This window comes from Phyllobates terribilis, unplaced genomic scaffold, assembly GCF_046119375.1.
Source record: "Phyllobates terribilis strain yellow unplaced genomic scaffold, ASM4611937v1 Scaffold_1__5_contigs__length_1240528914, whole genome shotgun sequence".
In the NCBI taxonomy this organism is placed as follows: Eukaryota; Metazoa; Chordata; class Amphibia; order Anura; family Dendrobatidae; genus Phyllobates; species Phyllobates terribilis.
In genome coordinates, this window is record NW_027362761.1 from 851,930,894 (window position 1) to 851,950,720 (window position 19,827).

Sequence of the window (19,827 nt, forward strand, 5' to 3'; positions counted from 1 at the left end):
TATAGTTCACTCTTATTGTGAAATGTGATTTTGACACAATACCACACATTGACTCTTTCTTTTGGGTAAAATCCGTGGTGACATCTGCGGGCTTATGTGTATTATGTATATTTCAGAGATCTATGACAATAATTGCAAAATAAAATCTTCTTGTCATTTATAAACGCCATTTAACTTCCTCAGATTCCAGCAAATAAAAATTTTAATATTGAGGTGAGAGGAACTGGAAAAGGTACAATAACGGTAAGTTACATTTATTTTACTTGTGCAACGACCATACTGCTCCACATATTAAAATGAAAAGTGTTGTGTGTATTTGAAGCTTGTCACCTTCCCATTGTTCATGATATGCAGAGGCATAGCTGAGAGTTCAGCGCAGGCAGGGCGAACACATCTCAGTGGGTCTCTAATCTAAGGAACCCTGTATACTTTTACACTCTCTGATCATAGTGAGTAACAGGGAACCTCAGCAGATGACAAGACTGTTACTAGAAAATAATCACTATACAAAATCAAAGACCTATATAGCTGCCCTCAGGGACGGGGGGTATATGCCCCTCTATTTCCCCAAGCATCTGATCTGATTAGGGCCTCTGGGCGGCCGGCACTGCACCTTACATTGTGAATACTGTATATGCCGTCGAGGCCGCATCACAGTAATGCAGTCATGTCCACACTGCGCCCTCTGTGTGGCCTCATCTGCTGAAGTGGAGGGAGCACCCTTGGCTGATTCTTTCTGTTGGAAAGGAGCTTGTGGGTGGGACATAAAGGAGACATCATTAGCTTGTAGAAAGCAGTTGCGGATCTGCTGCCAGTGCAGCCAGGGGGCCTGCCAGCTCCGAGCACTGCAATACATGCCGCCGGCCAATTAGAGGCCGGAAGCTGACGTCAACTACCCATCATGGGTGGTGCATTGCAGTGACATCATGCGCCATGGCAGGCAAGCTGAAGTCAGCTGCCAGTTCCTGGGCTGGCTATAGAAGAGGATACCACGCATCGTGGAAGTGGAGGATGGTAATAAGAATCTTCTCTTTTTTTAAAAAAATGTGTTAGAGAAGATCTGAGAAAAAATGAGAGAAAAATGTGTTGCAATGGAAAACATGGATTATTGCTGGAAGGGGCCCAGAATTAGACACCTTATCCCAGGAAGGGGCCCTGGATGGGAGACATTATCCCAGGAAGGGGCCCTGGATGGGAGACATTATCCCAGGAAGGGGCCCTGGATGGGAGATATTATACCAGGAAGGGGCTTATGACAGATAAAGGACCTGAATAAGAACCTGTTTTTGCAGGATGAGTAGAAGTTTTTATATATAGCATTTTGGGGTACATAACATTTTTTCTATCACTTTTAAGGCTAGGTTCACATGTATCCTGTGCTCTACATTTATCTTGAGCTCTTACATCAGAGTTTCTGTCACGATCCCCTAAAATAAGATTGAGACGAAACCCCTGACAGAACCATTCATTATAATGAGGCAGAAGTATTCACTTTGGACTCCTGCTACATTTTTGCAGATTGGGGAGCACTATTTCCTTATTTTCTCAGTGCCATAGAAAGGCCGTGCTGAGGATTAAGGCCCCTTATTATCTGCCATAAAAAAGCATATGGTTGGTTGTTAAGGTGTTACAGTCCTCTAATATTATTCAGGTTGCCGGAGGAGCTTGAGAGGCAAACTTCAGAACCCTTTGAAGATTTGCCCTATCAAAGGGAGGTGGCACATATTAGGCTATTGGCCAACATGAAACTTTAGCTATCTGCCCTAGAATACAGACGTATTGTCCTCCTTTGTCAGTATAATGCCATTCAAATGGGATAGAACAGTAAAACATATTACACAATTTACACCCTTTATTACCCAAATACATACTGTAGCATGGTGACTCATCCATGGTTTTTCAATCAAAAGTACCCCATCGGGGGTCATGGGCTTGCTTAAGTACACAGTATGAGGGGGGTGTATGTCTCAGACTGTGTCAAATATAGATCTACATTTACTAGGAACTCACATTCCCTTCAGATTCCATCTGGACTTTATAAATGCAAGTCAACTATCTTGTACTGACCCTTTCCAACCCTGTTCCCTCCCCCAACCTAACCAAACCCCCAACCTTATGAACATCCAGCAACCATAGAAAATGTAGCATTCTAAAACCACTCTACCTCCTATGCTGCCATTTCTTTCTACTCATAAACCTGCATACGCTACTTATTTTCCCCACTGTATGTACTATGGTGCTAAAGTAAGAATTACAGCGAGTTTGTAAGGTACAGTAAATTGCTAGATAATAATGGGAGCTCAAAGGAAGCATGTCTTCTGGTATAGCTTTCTAGCCAACTCAATGGATTCCAGTTTACTAACATTTTGGGGTTGTGAAGCATATAGTCCATAAAGTTCAAAGAAAAGATCAATGTCTTGCAAAAACAAGTCAAAGTATACAAAAATATAGCAAAGGATTTTAATGTTTATATTGGCCTTGGGGTGCCACACATAAGAAACAACCATAGAAGGACACCATTTTGGAAATACACCCATTAAAGAATACTTCTAAGGCTGTGTGCCCACGGTGCGTTTTTTAAGCTTTTCCGCAGCGGCAAAAACGCTGCAGAAATGCTTAAAAAATGCATGGTAGAAGGCCTGCCATGTTCCCCAATGATAATCCGCATGTGCTGTGCACATGCTGCGGAAATTTCCGCTGCGGGTTATCATTGTGGAAAAAAACGCAGCACTACCAATTATTTTGCGGAAGTGCTGCGTTTTCGCCGCCATTGACTTTCATTGGAACGCATGGATTCCGCATCACTGCATCTGTGCATGCGGAATCCATGCGTTCCAGTGTGCGGATGGTACCCGGGTGTGGAGGAGAGGAGACTCTCCTCCGGACCCGGGTACCATAGTACCTGTGAAAAAAAGAATAAAATAAAAAATAAATGTTATATTTACCTTCTGACAGCCCCCGGTCTCTTTGTCTTCACTTGCCGGCAACTCACGGTGGACTGAAGGACCTGTGCTGACGTCATAGTCATGTGCCGGCAGGTTCTTCAGTGTATCGCGAGCTGCCGGCAAGCCAGGACGGAGCGAAGCAAGACTGCGCGGGCCATCGGAAGGTAAGTATAGATTTATTTTTTATTTTTTGACATTCTCTCAGGTCACACTATATAAATCCATGCAGTTTGCATGGATTTATATAGTGTGACCAAGTTGACAAGCACTTTCCAAGTGATGCTAAAATCGCTTGGAAAGCGCTTAACAACCCGCATGTGGAAATGCATGTGAAGAACGCTTCACATCCGCATGTCCCTGGCAGGAAAACGCATGTACAATCCGCATGTACAATCCGCATGCGTTTTTTCTGCCAGGGAGATGCAGAAACGCTCAGGAAAAATCCGGAGCATTTCTGCATCGTGGGCACATAACCTAAGAGTTTAATATTTTGACCCCACAGGTGTTTCTTAGACATTTCTTGCATTGTGTTGTGAAAATGGAATTTTACATTTTTTTTACTAATACATAGTTGTAACACAATTATTTTTATGAGGGGTAATAGGACAAAAACAACATGCAATAAAAAAAAATAAAGCAATGACTCTTATAAATGATTCTACTTAGTAGCCACTGCCATATACTGCAGAAAAGCTCATATTCACTTGATATGTAGGGCCATAAAATAAAGCTTAATTTGATGGCTAATTCCCCTTTATCACTGTATCTTCTGAAGGTGTTTGCTGTTACATTCTATAAGAGAATGGACATCAGCTAATTCCCATCACAAAGTGACTTTGCATGTTGCGTCCATTATTGAGTATGCAAGGAGATCATTTAACAAAACCGATGGGTCAATTTTTATGTTAGGAAACTATTATTTGTGTTTGATTTTTAGGTAATGACAGTTTACCAAGCCTTACTGAATGCTGAACACCAATGCAATGGATTTTCATTGGAGGCAAAGGTGACATCACATGGTAAGCTCTGGGGTAATACCTTCCCCATGAAGTCGGTACTGAAATACCATTCATGTTAGCTTGGGTTACTATCTACAGTGGCACACCAGGCACATTTACCAACAGCCACGCTGCTATACACTATACCCTACTATAGATGTAGAAGACCAGAGTAGTCTGTATTATGTTCCCCAACACAATGCATAAATATGGCGCTTGTGTGTAGGGTTGTTCATTACTAATGTTCTGAAAATAAAAATTGTCAGACTATTGTGACACTACTGTAGGCTGACATTACCGGTTTTCCATAGCGTAGTATTGCTGAGACATGTAACTAATTATATAAGTCTTTTGCTTTTTTTTTGCTTTCATTTTTTACGTATACCAACTTGTAACTTGGTAAACGCTTCTGTATGTTATCCGTAACATATTGCTTTAAAATACTGGAATGTTTTTTGTTTTTCTGCAACTTGTTATTTCTTTAAGAATTTTTATTTCTTCAGGGTTTTTTTTCTTGTTTTTAAACCAGGGCAGCACGATGGCTCAGTGGTTAGCACTGCAGCCTTGCAGCATTGGGTTCAAATCCCACCAAGGACTACCTCTGCAAGGAGTTTGTATGTTCTCCCCGTGTTTGTGTGGGTTTCCTCCGGTTTCTTCCCACACTCCAAAGACATACTGATAGGGAATAAGATTATGAACCCAAATGGGGACAGAAATGATGATGTCTATAAAACGCTGTGGAATTAATGATGCTATATAAGCAAAGCAAAATAAATAATAAATATTCAATTGAATGCATAAAAAACATATAAAAAATTAATGTAATGTACGCAGTATTTTAATTTTTTTGTCAACACTGTTTTTCATGTGGAAAACAACGCTGCAAAAAAGCACTGTGTGAACATACCCTTAGTGTTTCTGTAGAGGATTATGAGCCTCCTGGACCTTCATATTCCTGTAAATTCATACAGAGAGATACAGGATTTTTTTAAATGGAATTTAACAGAAAGAAAATTGTGGCATGTTCCATTGGATCCTGACTGAAGGGGAAATGTCTCCAAGCACGATGGAGCTTTACTGTAGTGTACAAAGTCTATTCGGTTTTGTACTATGGAGCTGTATGGCCTCTGTTTATTGCCATACAGGCTCAATGTACAGGAGTATGCCATGTTCACTAATGCACATACATCAGAGCTGGAATCATCTGTTTTCTAGTTGCTTAGTGTCTTTTACAAGGTAACATGGGTCATGCACCATGGGTCTCCACTAGTTTGGTGACCTCCCTTATTCAGCAGGTTCAGTGATGCTATCTAGCTGAGAAGTGGTGGCGAGTTGGACACACATGCTTATGGCTCTCTCTTTTGAAGTTGCTGCATCACCTGTCTCCATGGCTCAAAAAATCTTGTAGTCAGTGTATAGGACCAGGGCCATCTCCCCTACATATGGCTGCAGTAAGGCGTTTGTGTAGGATGAGGGCCACTAACTTTAAAAGTCCCTTTTGAAGAGAGTTAGCTTGATGGCATTTTTGGAAGTGTTGTTTTTTCACCAATCATTGTAGAGTAATCTGATTACTGTCCTGCTGCATTATAAAATTTAGTTAGGAGAATTAGGCACAACAACAAGCCTGTCAACAGTTCGCTAAGCAAAAGTTTAAATTCAGCAATGAACTTTTTATATAAGTGTAGGGGGTCAGCCCTTACTGGACATGGGATGACACAGTGACTTTAAGAGATCATGCTCCCCTCTGATTATTGCTCTTGGACTAGTCGCCTCCCCCCTATTGTTTTGGTGTGTGCTGTTGAAGGGAGAAGAACCAGGAAGTGAGAGAGGTCTTGTGTGTGTCTGAGGTAACAGACAGGACGTTTGCCTGTGTCCTGATAAGGAGAGATAATAAGAGGACCTGATGTTCTCTGGAAAAAAGATAAAGACTGGACTGTTGCAAGATTGGTTGTCAGGACTGTGTCTAAAAGTAAAGAGCTGCATCGCTCCTCCGGAACAGCTTCCCTGAAGATTGGTGACCTGAGGTAATAGGTAACACAGTGTGTCAGATATCCCTTGTCATTGAGAGGAGAATAAGACTTGCCTGACTGGAAGAGAGAAAGAGACCAAATATACAGGCGAAATAACTCAAGCATAACTCATCCGACTCAGCTACAGAACCAAGCAGCAGCTGCCTATATATTCCTGAACTGCACAATTGTGAGTGAAACACTGGTAAATTGCTGTGTACTGAGGGTGTAGCTCCGTTTTCTCTTTAGTTAGGGGAGCTGTAGCAGCGTGGCCCGATTAGCGGAAAAGCCAGATAGTGAATTAACCGATAGTAGTTTGTAAACCTGATTTATATTGTTTGTATTGTACTGTCATTGCCATAGCTGGCATATGCTTCAGCTATTTCTCCTTATATTCATGTTATTAACATCATTGTTATAAAAACTGTTATTTCTATCTTCCGGCATATAACCTCTTTTTACTTAATAAAGACGGTGTTTTGTTTCTGCTTCCTCGTCTGCTGTGCTGTACTTGAATCCTGCCTTGCGGTGTTGTTTGGACACCGCTACAAGTGGTGCTGTGAGCAGGGTATGGTTACAGAGCTGGAGGCGGCCGAGAGCAATGTGGCTAATGTGAGTACCGCAGGCCCCTGCAAGGGCCCTCCCTATGAGCACGTTATTTAGTGTCCTGCCCAAATTCGATGGCCAGAATATGGCACTGATGGACTGGGTCACCAGATTGCAGAGTGCTGCCAAGATTTATAATGTCAGCCCAGAATTACCAGTTGAAATCACTGTGGCAGCCATGGAGGGTGAGGCACACAGAAATGTCTTTTTGCAACCGGAAGCCACACGTAACACTTTAAAAGAGATGGTGAAATTTCTGGAGGAGACATATGGTAAAACAGCTAGTGCTGGGCATCTTTGGGCAAAAATCTTCTACCGGTTGCAGCGAGAAGGGGAGGGAGTCTCCCAATATGCCACAGCGCTACAGGAAGTACTTGCAGAGATACAAAAGAAAGAGGCAGGCGGAGTAGGCGGCATGAGATCTGTGGACCAGATATTACGAGAACAATTTATTCTGGGACTCTACAGTATTTCCCTGAGACAGATTCTGCATGAGCGAGTAAGAGTGGATGCTACCTTAAGCTTTCGACAAATATTACCAGAAGCGGTGGCCTGAAGCAAAGAAGAAAGCTGTGCTTCTGGAGTGGTGCAGACCCAAGCCGTCACAACCATCGGGGGCAGAAGGAATGAAGAGGCTCTATTCAGGCTACTACAAGACCTGCAGAGTTCCCTGAATGTTATGCAAGAAAAATTGACTCAACTGGAAAAGAGGATGGGGACTGGCTCTGCCGCTGAGACTACCTACCCGGCCCTCCCAGATCCTTATCGGACCTTCCCTCGGGCTTCTGAACCTGGGCCTCCTTACATTGGTCCATTGAACCCTTATGGCCCTTCCCCCTACAACGTCTGGGGGTGGGCCGTTTTACCACATTCCTCAATATCTCCCGCCATTGGCCCTCCGGCCTGAGTCACTCTAATGGAGACCCCACTGTCCTTCACCGCGACCAGCCGGCCGGATCTCAAGGGCGCCTCCCACGTGCAGATGAAGAGAAGATCGTCAGGTCACACAGTGCTGGCGATGTGGAAGTGAAAGACACTTTGCTAGAAGTGTCGTAGCTATTTGCAGAGATACCCAGAGCCGCCATTAAACTTCCAGCCCCTGCAGTACTGGAGTGTACTGCAGGGGAGGTAGAAGGACAAGCCACCCAGCACAACTCTGAACATCTGATTGCACGCTGTCCCATCCTGCGAGGTGAGTTCAAAGGAATCCCAGTGGAATGTTTGGTGGATACCGGGTCACAGGTAACGACTATGCCTGAGTCATACTTCAACCGTTACTTTCAAGCGATGGCCAAGCCAAAGTGGGAGACGTTGATTTGGGTAACAGCGGCTAATCAGCAACCGATCCCAGTCATAGGAGTTGTGTGGATGAACGTGCGGCTATGTGGACAAATGTGGGAAGAAAAGGCATCCTGTTGGTCCTCGAACCATTCAAAGACGATGTACCAGTGATAATGGGCATGAATATTCTTCGGGAGTTGGACCAGATCATATTCACTAAACAGGGGCCTGGCTACTGCATAAGCCTCTCAGAAAGCATTTCAATGGCTAATCTGCATCTGTGGGACACAGAAGAGCATCCTGATACACCAGTCTGTGGGAATTATCCGAGTGCCAGGAAGGGCGTCCCTTACCCTCATTCCTGGTCGGTAGACTATCCTCCCAATGCCTGTGGGAAGTTTCCACAACCTTGAAGGTATGGAGGTGGCTATTGAACCGGTGGGCCTAGGCGAGATAGGCCAGAATGTCCTGGTGGCTCATACACTGGCAGTGGTCCAAGAAGGGCAAGTACCCATCAGAGTCATGAATATGGGGCAGAGAGAAGTCCACTTATCCCAGAGAGTGGAACTGGCTAAGGTGTACCTATATGAAAGTGAAATATTGAGTCCGAAAGAAGTGACCCTGGCCGCAGAAGATGACTGGACCCTGGCTTTGGACATTGCTACATAGGTTACAGTGCCTACAAGTAGTATTCAACCCCCTGCAGATTTAGCTGGTTGACACATGCGGAATTAACTTGGCATTGTGACATTTGTACTGTAGATCAGCATGGAAGTGGGAAATGCACTGCAGCAAATTTTTTTTTTTTTTTTTTAAAAAAACGTTAAAAGTTAATTCAGAGTGTCATTTATTATTCAACCCCTCAAACCACAAGAATTCTGTTTGGTCCCCCTAAAGTATTAAGAAGTAGTTCAGGCACCAAGAATAATGAGCTTCACATGTGTGGATTAAAGATCTCTTTTGCCAGCCTTTTCTGACTATTTAAGACCCTCCCCAAACTTGTGAACAGCACTCAGGCATGGTCAACATGGGAAAGACAAAGGAGCATTCCAAGGCCATCAGAGACAAGATCGTGGAGGGTCACAGGGCTGGCAAGGGGTACAAAACCCTTTCCAAGGAGTTGGGCCTACCTGTCTCCACTGTTGGGAGCATCATCCGTAAGTGGAAGGCTTATGGAACTACTGTTAGCCTTCCACGGCCTGGACAGCCTTTGAAAGTGTCCTCCCGTGCCGAGGCCAGGCTTGTCCGAAGAGTCAAGGCTAACCCAAGGACAACAAGGAAGGAGCTCCGGGAAGATCTCATGGCAGTGGGGACATTGGTTTCAGTCAATACCATAAGTAACGTACTCCACCGCAATGGTCTCCGTTCCAGACGAGCCTGTATGGTACCTTTACTTTCAAAGAGTCATGTCAAGGCTCGTCTACAGTTTGCTCATGATCACTTGGAGGACTCTGAGACAGACTGGTTCAAGGTTCTATGGTCTGATGAGACCAAGATCGAGATCTTTGGTGCCAACCACACACGTGACGTTTGGAGACTGGATGGCACTGCATACGACCCCAAGAATACCATCCCTACAGTCAAGCATGGTGGTGGCAGCATCATGCTGTGGGGCTGTTTCTCAGCCAAGGGGCCTGGCCATCTGGTCCGCATCCATGGGAAGATGGATAGCATGGCCTACCTGGAGATTTTGGCCAAGAACCTCCGCTCCTCCATCAAGGATCTTAAGATGGGTCTTAATTTCATCTTCCAACAAGACAACGACCCAAAGCACACAGCCAAGAAAACCAAGGCCTGGTTCAAGAGGGAAAAAGTCAAGGTGTTGGAGTGGCCTAGTCAGTCTCCTGACCTTAACCCAATTGAAAACTTGTGGAAGGAGCTCAAGAATAAAGTCCACATGAGACACCCAAAGAACCTAGATAACTTGGAGAAGATCTGCATGGAGGAGTGGGCCAAGATAACTCCACAGACCTGTGCCGGCCTGATCAGGTCTTATAAAAGACGATTATTAGCTGTAATTGCAAACAAGGGTTATTCCACAAAATATTAAACATAGGGGTTGTATAATAATTGACCCACACTTTTATGTTTAAAATTTAATAAAATTCAACTGAGCAACATAACTTTTTGGTTTGTAAGATTTATGCTTCTGTTCATAAAGCCTACTCTCATTTGCAGTTTGAAGGCTCTAACTTATTTGCATCTTATCAAACCAGCTAAATCTGCAGGGGGTTGAATACTACTTGTAGGCACTGTGTATATATATATATATATATATATATATATATATATATATATATATACATACATATATATACATACATATAACTGTACAAACTTAACATGCTTTTTATACTTTTTTTTCTCTCTTCTATGTTTCTGTGTTTAATTATCACACTTATCTAATGCTTTCCCACAACAGAAACAAAAGCTGATACATACAATCTCCTCCTGAAAACAAGGTATTGTTTATATTTTGCAAATCCTAATTATTATGGTACCAACAATTAAAGTAGTACTCTGGCCAAATTTTAAAGAGAACTCACCAGTAATATTCTAGCTGTGTAATTTTTCCATCCCAGGTCAGTTTCATTCATGCATTTTGAACTCATAATGGGCAGCTGCGGCATGAGACTACGGCTACGGTCACACTATGAGTATTTGGTCAGTATTTTACATCAGTATTTGTAAGCCAAATCATGAGTGGAACAAGAGGAAAAGTATAATAGAAACAAGTCATCACTTCTGCAGTTTTCACTCACTCCAGGTTTTGGCTTACAAATACTGATCAAATACTGATAGTGTGACCGTAGCCGACCGGTCCAGTACATGCTCTCCTGTGGGGACAGGAAGTCAGCCTCTAACATCATTATCACCTATCAAATCCCTCCTGGAAGATCTCGGAGCCTTCTTCTCCCAACTCTGCCTTCCTTATTCCTCTACATGTCCCCATATAGCTAAAGATATCGGGGGAGATTTCATTTTGTATTCTGCCTCGTGTGAAATGTGATCTGTATTAGGGAATGATATGAAAATAGAGGAAGGCATCAAAAATACGGGAATATTTTTGTCAAAGTCATAATTTTGTTGCAATATACTATTGACATGAGTCTTTTATGGGAACCAGTCAGACTATTTTTGACGCATGATTCGCAGCCTGCCTGGACGATTGCAGCCAGGTATATTTTTTTCTGAAATACTCCAGCATTTCGGTGAAAATATTCTTTGAAGATCCAGCTGATGACAATAGCCATAGAGAAGACTAGCACAGCTCTGCCCCAGGCCAGCTCTTTCCACCGCCACTTCAAGTGATTGCCATGTGTCTTCCTATGTACACAAGAAGGAGTGACTGGTCAATCACCTGCAGCGGCAGCCAAGGACAGTACCAGATTAGTCTGGTTTCCGGCTATGGTCCCCGGCTGGATAGTCAAAGAACATTTTCTCTGAAATGCTGGAGCTGAGAATAATATACCTGGCTGCGATTCATTCTGCCCACTATTTGGGCATAAATCGCCTGACCGGTTTCTTTTAATATGAAACTCCCTAGTGGATATAAACACAAGAAATAATTCATGATACTGATCTGATATATTAATTACCAGATTTAATTACTACATGTTTTTTTTCAGTTTTGTAATCAGTTTAGACCAATAACTTTTTTTCTTAACACAGGTACCATAGTGATTTACCTGCTACCATGACCCTGATTGAAATCACCATGCTCTCAGGCTTCACACCTAGCACTGAAGATCTAAAAATGGTAGAATGTTTACAGCAGTTCAATTTTGATTTCCAAAATGTTAATTTGCCTGATATTTGTGTTTCATAAGACAAACGTTTGTTCCAGTCTTTCAGTCCGGGACAAGTGTAAGTATAAGGTGCAGTAGAAAAGACAACAGTCTCTATAGGTAACTGTTCTGTCAAGAGAGATTTCAATAGATAAGATGCATGCTAAGAGATTCTAAAGGGTTTTGGCAAGTGCAGAAGATAATTCAGAATGGCACCACCCGGCAACCACTGCCTTATATTCAGCACTAATGTCACCTTTGTCACAATGTGCAGGATGAGTTATTTTTTTTAAACTTAAAACCTTAAAGAAGTTGTCCACTACTTTTTGAGAGTCCCCCAATGTATTAACCCTGTGATTATAAGACGTTTTGTAATTACCTTGCTGGGTCTTTATTGCTTGTGAGTGGTGCTATCCTTGGCTGCTCACATGCATCACGTGATCCCCCGCTGATGTCACGTCAAGTGAGGCGTGACATCAGTGACACGGTCCCCGCGGTGGATGCTGGACTGTGGGCGGGGTTACCCTGCGCGTCACACCCAGAATCCACCGCACGCTTTCCCAATGAATGAGGAGAGGGAAAGCGCGCAGCACTGATGTCATGCCCGGCTGCAGCCGGAATTTGCCGTGACATCAGGGGATGTCAGAGCCGGCTGCAGCCAGGGATCACATGATGCCTGTGAGCACGATGCACAGGCACAGGCAATAAAGACACAGCAAGGTAATTACAAAAAGTCTTATAATCAAAGGGTTAATACGTTGGGGGAATCGTAAAAAGTAGTGGACAACTCCTTTAACATATTATTTTGAATTAAGTATTTCCATCTCACGGATTTGTGGTATATGTACGGTATGTGATATCATACAACTTCCATTTTCAAGATAGATGCAAATCCTAGAGGTGTGATTTGCCATATACAGTGGCATGTATGTGTTTGGGCACCCCTGGTCAAAATTACTGTTATTGTGAACAGTTAAGCAAGTTGAAGATGAAATGATCTCTAAATGGGCTAAAGTTAAAGATGACTCATTTTCCTTGTATTTAGGCAAAAAAAATATATATATATATATAGTCATTTTTTATATTTAAAAAATTACAAAAAGGAAAATGGGCCGATACAAAAGTTTGGGCACCCTTGGAGATTTGTGTGGTCAGATAATTTTGACCAAGGTTTCAGACCTTATTTAGCTTGTTAGGGTTATGGCTTGTTCACTATCATCGTTAGGAAAGGACAAGTGATGCAAATTTCCCAGCTTTATAAAAACCCAGCCTCCTCTAACCTTGTGCCAAAAGACGGCAGCCATGGGTTCTTCTAAGCATCTGCCTAGCACTCTGAAAATGAAAATGGTGGAGGCCCACAAAGCAAGAGAAGGCTATAAGAAGATAGCAGAGCAGTTTCAAGCTGCCCTTTCCTCAGTTTGAAATGTAGATAATTAAGAAATGGCAGTTAACAGTAACAGTGGAGGTCAAGATAAGGTCTGGAAGACCAAGCAAAATTTCAATGAGATGTCCTTCATGGCAGAGTTGTGAGAAGAAAACCTTTCTTGCATCCTCACCATAAAATTCAGCATCAGAAGTATGCAAAAGAACATCTAAACAAGCCTGATGCATTTTGGAAACAAGTTCTGCGGACCAATGAGGTTTAAATAGAACTCTTTGGCCACATTGATCAAAGGTATGAGTGGAGAAAAAAGGGCATAGAATTTCAGGAAAAGAGCATCTCACCAACCATTAAGCATGGAGGTGGGTCAATCATTCTTTGGGGTTGTGTTACAGCCAATGACACAGGGAACATTTCACTGGTAGAGGGAAGAATGGATTCAATGAAATTTCAACAAATTATTGATGCAAACATAACGCCATCTGTAAAAAAGCTAATGTTGATAAGAGGATGGCTTCTACAAATGGATAATGATCCTAACCACACGTCAAAATCCACAATAGACTATCTCAAAAGGCGCAAACTGAAGGTTTTACAATGGTCCTCACAGTGCCCTGATCTGAAAATCGTTGAAAATCTGGGGCTAGACCTGAATGTAGCATTGAAAAATACACCAAGGAACCAAAGGGTAAAGAGATAAAAACAAGGGTAATGACAAGTGAATGACCAAAGAAAGATGGCACCACAGTAAAGCAAGGCAATTAATAGGTACATGCAATGAAAAAATGCAAGAAGTGTATACAATAAAATGAGAAGAGAGGACATAGACAGATATCTACAAACACCTTTAGGCAACACAATGAATGTGTATAATCTAATTCTGTTGCGCCTGGGAGCAGCCAAAGGCCAGTGTCCTAGTTAAGATACTTACACTGTGTTCCAAATTATTATGCAAATAATATTTTCTCAGATTTTCCCAAATTACCTATATGAATTGCAGTCATTGTAATTTTCCAGTCAAATAACTATTAGAGTACAATTGAAAGGTTTTTGTACAAACTGCCTATGATAACAGTATATTTTTAAAAAAATAAAACACTCAAACTGCACTCAAAATGCATGTTCCAAATTATTATGCACAGCAGAGTTTTCAACCTTTTCATTTTAATAAAGAACCAAAAATTGGTCATTTTTGAAATTATAAGCATTAGCAGGTTATTACAAACTGAAATCAAACAGTTTTCAACTCAAAACTTTATTCTAGGTCAGGGGTCTCAAACTCGGCTGGGTATATGGGCCGCACATGGAAAAAATTTGAATTTGGGGGGCCGCATTCTTTGTTCAATGTGACATTTTTAGTGATACCAATTTTTTTGTATACACCTTTTGAACATTTTTGCCGTGTTTATTTTTTTATGGCTTGGGTCGTTATGGATGTGGCGATAATAAACGTGCACTTTTTTGTGTTTACTTTAGTTTACATATAAAACAGCATTTTTAGTGCCCAATATTTTTTCATGCTTTATTTTATTTTTTATTTTTTTTACAATTTTATTTCCCCCAATTGGCCACATACAGTAATATTGTTTTACAATTAGCATCATATAGTAATAATGGAAAACATCTTGTAGTAATGTTCCCCATCCAAGTCCCCATCTTTTACTAATGTGCCCCATCCAGGTCCCCATCCTGTGGCTATGTGCCCCATCCAGGTCCCCATCCTGTAGCAACGTTCCCCATCCTGGCGCCCATCTTGTACTAATGTGCCTCATCCAGGTCCCCATCTTGGGGCTATGTGCCCCATCCAGGTCCCCATCCTGTGGCAATGTTCCCCATCCAGGTCCCCATCTTGTGGCTCTGGTCCCCATCTTGTGGCTCTGTGCCCCATCCAGGTCCCCATCTTGTGGCTCTGTGCCCCATCCAGGTCCCCATCTTGTGGCTCTGTGCCCCATCCAGGTCCCCATCTTGTGGCTATGTGCCCCATCCAGGTCCCCATCTTGTGGCTATGTGCCCCATCCAGGTCCCCTCTTGTGGCTATGTGCCCCTTCCAGGTCCCCTCTTGTGGCTATGTGCCCCATCCAGGTCCCCATCTTGTGGCTATGTGCCCCATCCAGGTCCCCTCTTGTGGCTATGTGCCCCATCCAGGTCCCCTCTTGTGGCTATGTGCCCCATCCAGGTCCCCATCTTGTGGCTATGTGCCCCATCCAGGTCCCCTCTTGTGGCTATGTGCCCCATCCAGGTCCCCATCCTGTGGCTATGTGCCCCATCCAGGTCCCCTCTTGTGGCTATGTGCCCCCTGTGTTGTTCTTCACACACATAAAATAGAAAAAAAAAAGATGATTCTCACCTGTCCTCCGTTCCCTCGGCGGCCTTCCTGCAGATGTGGCCCGCAGGCACCACAGAGTCCGACCCCTTGACGATCCCGACCTGGTCCAGGAGGAGCCGCCGACAGCAGCGCTGCATTGCCGCACAGAGACTGTCTCCCAGCACTGCATTTCCAATGCCAGCCGCTGGCCAATCAGAGGCCAGCAGCTGACATCTGCATATGGCAATGACGTCATACTCGCTGCGCCGACACGCAGATATCAGCTGCTGGCCTCTGATTGGCCGGCGGCTGGCATTGGAAATGCAGTGCTGGGAAACAGTCTCTGTGTGGCAATTCAGCGCTGCTGTCGGCGGCTCCTCCTGGACCAGGTCGGGATTGTCAAGGGGTCTGTGCCTGCGGGCCGCATAAAGCAGCCTCAGGGGCCGCATGCGGCCCGCGGGCCGCGTGTTTGAGACCCCTGTTCTAGGTGATGTAACATTTGCACATAGGACCCCTTGTTCAAAAGGAGCTTCTGAACTCTCTCATTCATTGAATTTGTCGGGTTTTGGATGGTTTCTGCTTCAATTGTTTTGCATGAGGACAGAATACCCTCCCAGAGCTGTTGCTTAGATGTGAACTGCCTCCCGCCATCATAGACACTCCTTTTGATGATGCTCCAGAGGTTCTCAATGGGGTTGAGGTCAGGGGAGCATGGGGGCCACACCATAAGTTTGTCCCCTTTTATGCCCACAGCAGCCAGAGATGCAGATGTGTTATGTGCAGCATCCTCTGGAGCATCATCAAAAGGAGGGGGTCCTATGTGCAAATGTTACATCACCTAGAATAAAGTTTTGAGTTGAAAACTGTTTGATTTCAGTTTGTAATAACCTGCTAATGCTTATAATTTCAAAAATGACCATTTTTTTGTTCTTTATTAAAATGAAAAGGTTGAAAACTCTGCTCTGCATAATAATTTGGAACATGCATTTTGAGTGCAGTTCGAGTGTTTTATTTTTTTTAAAATATACTGTTATCATAGGCAGTTTGTACAAAAACCTTTCAATTGTACTCTAATAGTTATTTGACTGGAAAATTACAATGACTGCAATTCATATAGGTAATTTGGGAAAATCTGAGAAAATATTATTTGCATAATAATTTGGAAGACAGTGTATATGAAAAAACATCACTCTTGCGGAAGGCATATGTGTGGGTACTAATAGTAAATTACCTTAATCGGATGCTGTGGTGCCACCACCCCAACGAGAGTTTCTTCTTCTGGGGAGTGGCATCACAGTGGTGAGCAGGTGTTAAGTAGTCATGTTGAGCCAATGGGAAGAGGTGTCACACAGAATATTGAAAGTATGTTGCTATGGATTGACACATGTAGCGCCGACGTGTACCAGAAGTTGCCATTGCCGAGGGCGTCATCAGGAGGGGAGTGGCCACAGCAGCTCAAGGTGCCGTCACGTGAGTGGGGCCGAGGTCACGCGGCTATCCCATCACCGAAAGGAGACGCCGTCAGTGGTGCCAAGCAACGGCGCCCCAGCGTGCATGCGCATTGGCAACATGTATCTGGATATAGTGGTAAGGAACTAAGGGTGTCACAATGAAATTCAAATATAGATTTGTAACCCACACACATGTCCGATGCATAGTCACTGAATAGGGTTAAAAAGGAAGGGGGAAGCAGTCATATATGTAACTGTATGGTATTTGCACAATACTAAATATTGAGACAGTGTATTATGATGTATCTAATATCCAAAGGAATCTTCAAGTACCCAGAAACATAAAAATAAACTGCATAAACACAGAGATAATGTCTGCACAGTTTTGAACATGAAAACAAATGGAATACTGTTCATCTCATATTTCATATTCAACTATTAAAGAGTACCAATAGCATGAAATGATCATGTACTTATAGTGTATGCAAAAAGTAATAGATGGTATGAAAATTGTTATGAAAATTGGTGAACAGGTGTCAGATATGACTGAAGTGCAGACGTGTTCAAATATAAAAGGAACAAGTATAGGGGGTTGTATAGTTGCTAAGTGAGCCATAGGTATTAGTATAGGCACTAGTGTTGAGCGAGCACTAAAATGCTCGGGTGCTCGAAGCTCAGGCCGAGCTCACCGTGATACTCGGGTGCTCGACCCGAGCAACGAGCCCAATGTTAGTCTATGGGAGACCCGAGCATTTTTGCGGCGGCACCCCCGGCAGTCTGTAGAAAGCCTAAAAAGTGCCCAAAACGATAGTGACAGTGCTCAAAAGACATGGGGACAGCATGGGCATCGCCCCAGGAAGCATTTCTGTCCCCTAGGTCACTGCTGACAACAACGTGGTCAGAGGTATTAAGCCACTTTAACGGGCTCACAATAAAACGTTCAAAAACGAAACTGAAACGGCTTTCTTGTGAAATATGTTAAGGAACATCCTTTCCAGGGTAAAGACTTGTGTATAAGGTAAAATAAATAACCAAAAACAAAAATACTCCTCCTCACCTTGGGCTATGTTCACAAGTAGCATTTTTTATGCGTTTTTGCACTTTTGTATTGCTTTCAACCGTGACAAATGCATTCACCGGGAAATGTCATTTTAACATTTTACAATCTTATCTGGCCATGTGCTGTGTGACACATGCATACAGTGCTGAAAAGACATGGGAACAGCATGGGGAAGACCCCTGGAAGCATCTCTGACACCCAGGTCACTGCCTAAAAGTGTGCCCATCAGAAGTGATCCTTTCCGCATCAGAAGATGCAGACTTGCAACTATCCCCGTGCAAGTCCTTGTCCCAGGGCAGTGTTCAATTGTACCTCCCCCATTCCTTGCAATGCAAGCGCAAGTATGCAGCCTGCCACCCACCCACCCCCAGGCTGCAATACCATACTGCTAGCTTGCTTGCACTTGAAATGGGGCCTTTTAGTTTGGAGGAGGCCGAAGCTGGCCACTACCTCCTGGCTGCTTCGGCAGCGAGGTATCCATACTCAGTCCCCAGCCGCCCGGCGGCCGGGTGTCCACGCTCGGTCCCCAGCCGCCAGGGGGCGGCCGGGTGTCCATACTCGGTCCCCAGCCGCCAGGGGGCGGCCGGGTGTCCATACTCGGTCCCCAGCCGCCCCGCGGCCGGGTGTCCACACACGGTCCCCAGCCGCCTGGGGGCGGCCGGGTGTCCATAAACGGTCCCCAGCCGCCCCAATTTCTCCTTGAAACTTCCCCCACACTTTTCTTAGCCTGGCCTGCTTTAGGGCAGCATTGGATGAGCCCACCAGAGAACCAGACTCCTCCCGTGGGCCCTGGCTTCTCCATGAGGGGAGTTGAGAGTGCCAAGATGAGGAGCATGATGATGATGATAGAAGTTAGTGTCTGCTTTGTTTTCTTGGAATGCAAGCGCATGTATGTAGCAGCGGCTAGGCCTGAGGTGGTCAGCTTTTTGACGCATATCCTACCTCCTCCGAGGATTGCTGGATGTTTTCCTGCTACTATCCCAGTTCTATGACTCCCGTTAAAACAAGGCTTCAGGTGATGAATGATGGATGAGGTGGTGGCAAAGAAGAAAGAGCAGGAGGAACAGGAACCATTCACATCAATATCAGGCCAGTCAACCACACATGTCTTGTAGGATATGTTTCTGTACCAAAAGGAGCGGTTCAGCTACACAGTTAAAGGGCATGCAGTGAGTGCAATGCCTAACAAAAATTTAAATTTCTAAGCACTCCAATGCCCCTTGGAAGTGACATGGAGGTCAGAGGGCCTTAACTAAACCGGTTTTTCCATTTATAGCAACTGGGTCTCCTGTGCACTGTTGGCCTAAGCAGTGAATGGAAGGCTTTCCAAAAATTATGAGGAACTGCAATGCCCCTTGAAACAGACGTGGATTACAGCATACTAAAAACCTTCTACCCATTATCGGGGAGTGGGTCTCCCTTAGTGTTCGCCTATGCATTGAAAAGCAAAAGCTGACTAAAATTAGGAGGAAATGCAATGCCCGTTGGAAGAATGGTGGAGGTCGCAGTGGAATAAAAAGACAATATCAATGCCCCTTGGAAAAGTGGTGGAGGTCGCAGTAACTTAACAAGACGGTTTTAATGCCCCTTGGAAGAATGGTGGAGGTCGCAGTAGCTTAACAAGACGGTTTTAATGCCCCTGGGGAAAGTGGTGGAGGTCGCAGTAGCTTAACAAGACGGTTTTAATGCCTCTTGGAAGAGACATGGAGGTTGCAGTAGCTTAACAAGACAGTTTTAGTGCCCCTTGGAAGAGACGTGAAGGTCGCAGTGGAATAAAAAGACAATATCAATGCCCCTGGGAAAAGTGGTGGAGGTCGCAGTAGCTTAACAAAACGGTTTTAATGCCCCTTGGAAGAATGGTGGAGGTCGCAGTGGAATAAAAAGACAATATCAATGCCCCTGGGAAAAGTGGTGGAGGTCGCAGTAGCTTAACAAGACGGTTTTAATGCCCCTCGGAAGAGACGTGGAGGTCGCAGTGGAATAAAAAGACAATATCAATGCCC

At 44.0% G+C, this 19,827-nt stretch overlaps 1 protein-coding gene across 2 annotated transcripts in view; it reads left to right on the forward strand.

Moving 5' to 3' along the window:
• LOC141153543 (venom factor-like) overlaps window positions 1-19,827 on the forward strand; it is a 309,206-nt gene that overhangs the window by 183,890 nt on the left and 105,489 nt on the right. For both annotated transcript variants that reach the window (XM_073638454.1, XM_073638462.1), the window contains exons 31-34: window positions 184-243; window positions 3,883-3,964; window positions 10,262-10,301; window positions 11,512-11,599. In XM_073638454.1, the coding sequence (XP_073494555.1) occupies window positions 184-243; window positions 3,883-3,964; window positions 10,262-10,301; window positions 11,512-11,599 (270 nt within the window). The remainder of the gene's footprint in view (window positions 1-183; window positions 244-3,882; window positions 3,965-10,261; window positions 10,302-11,511; window positions 11,600-19,827) is intronic.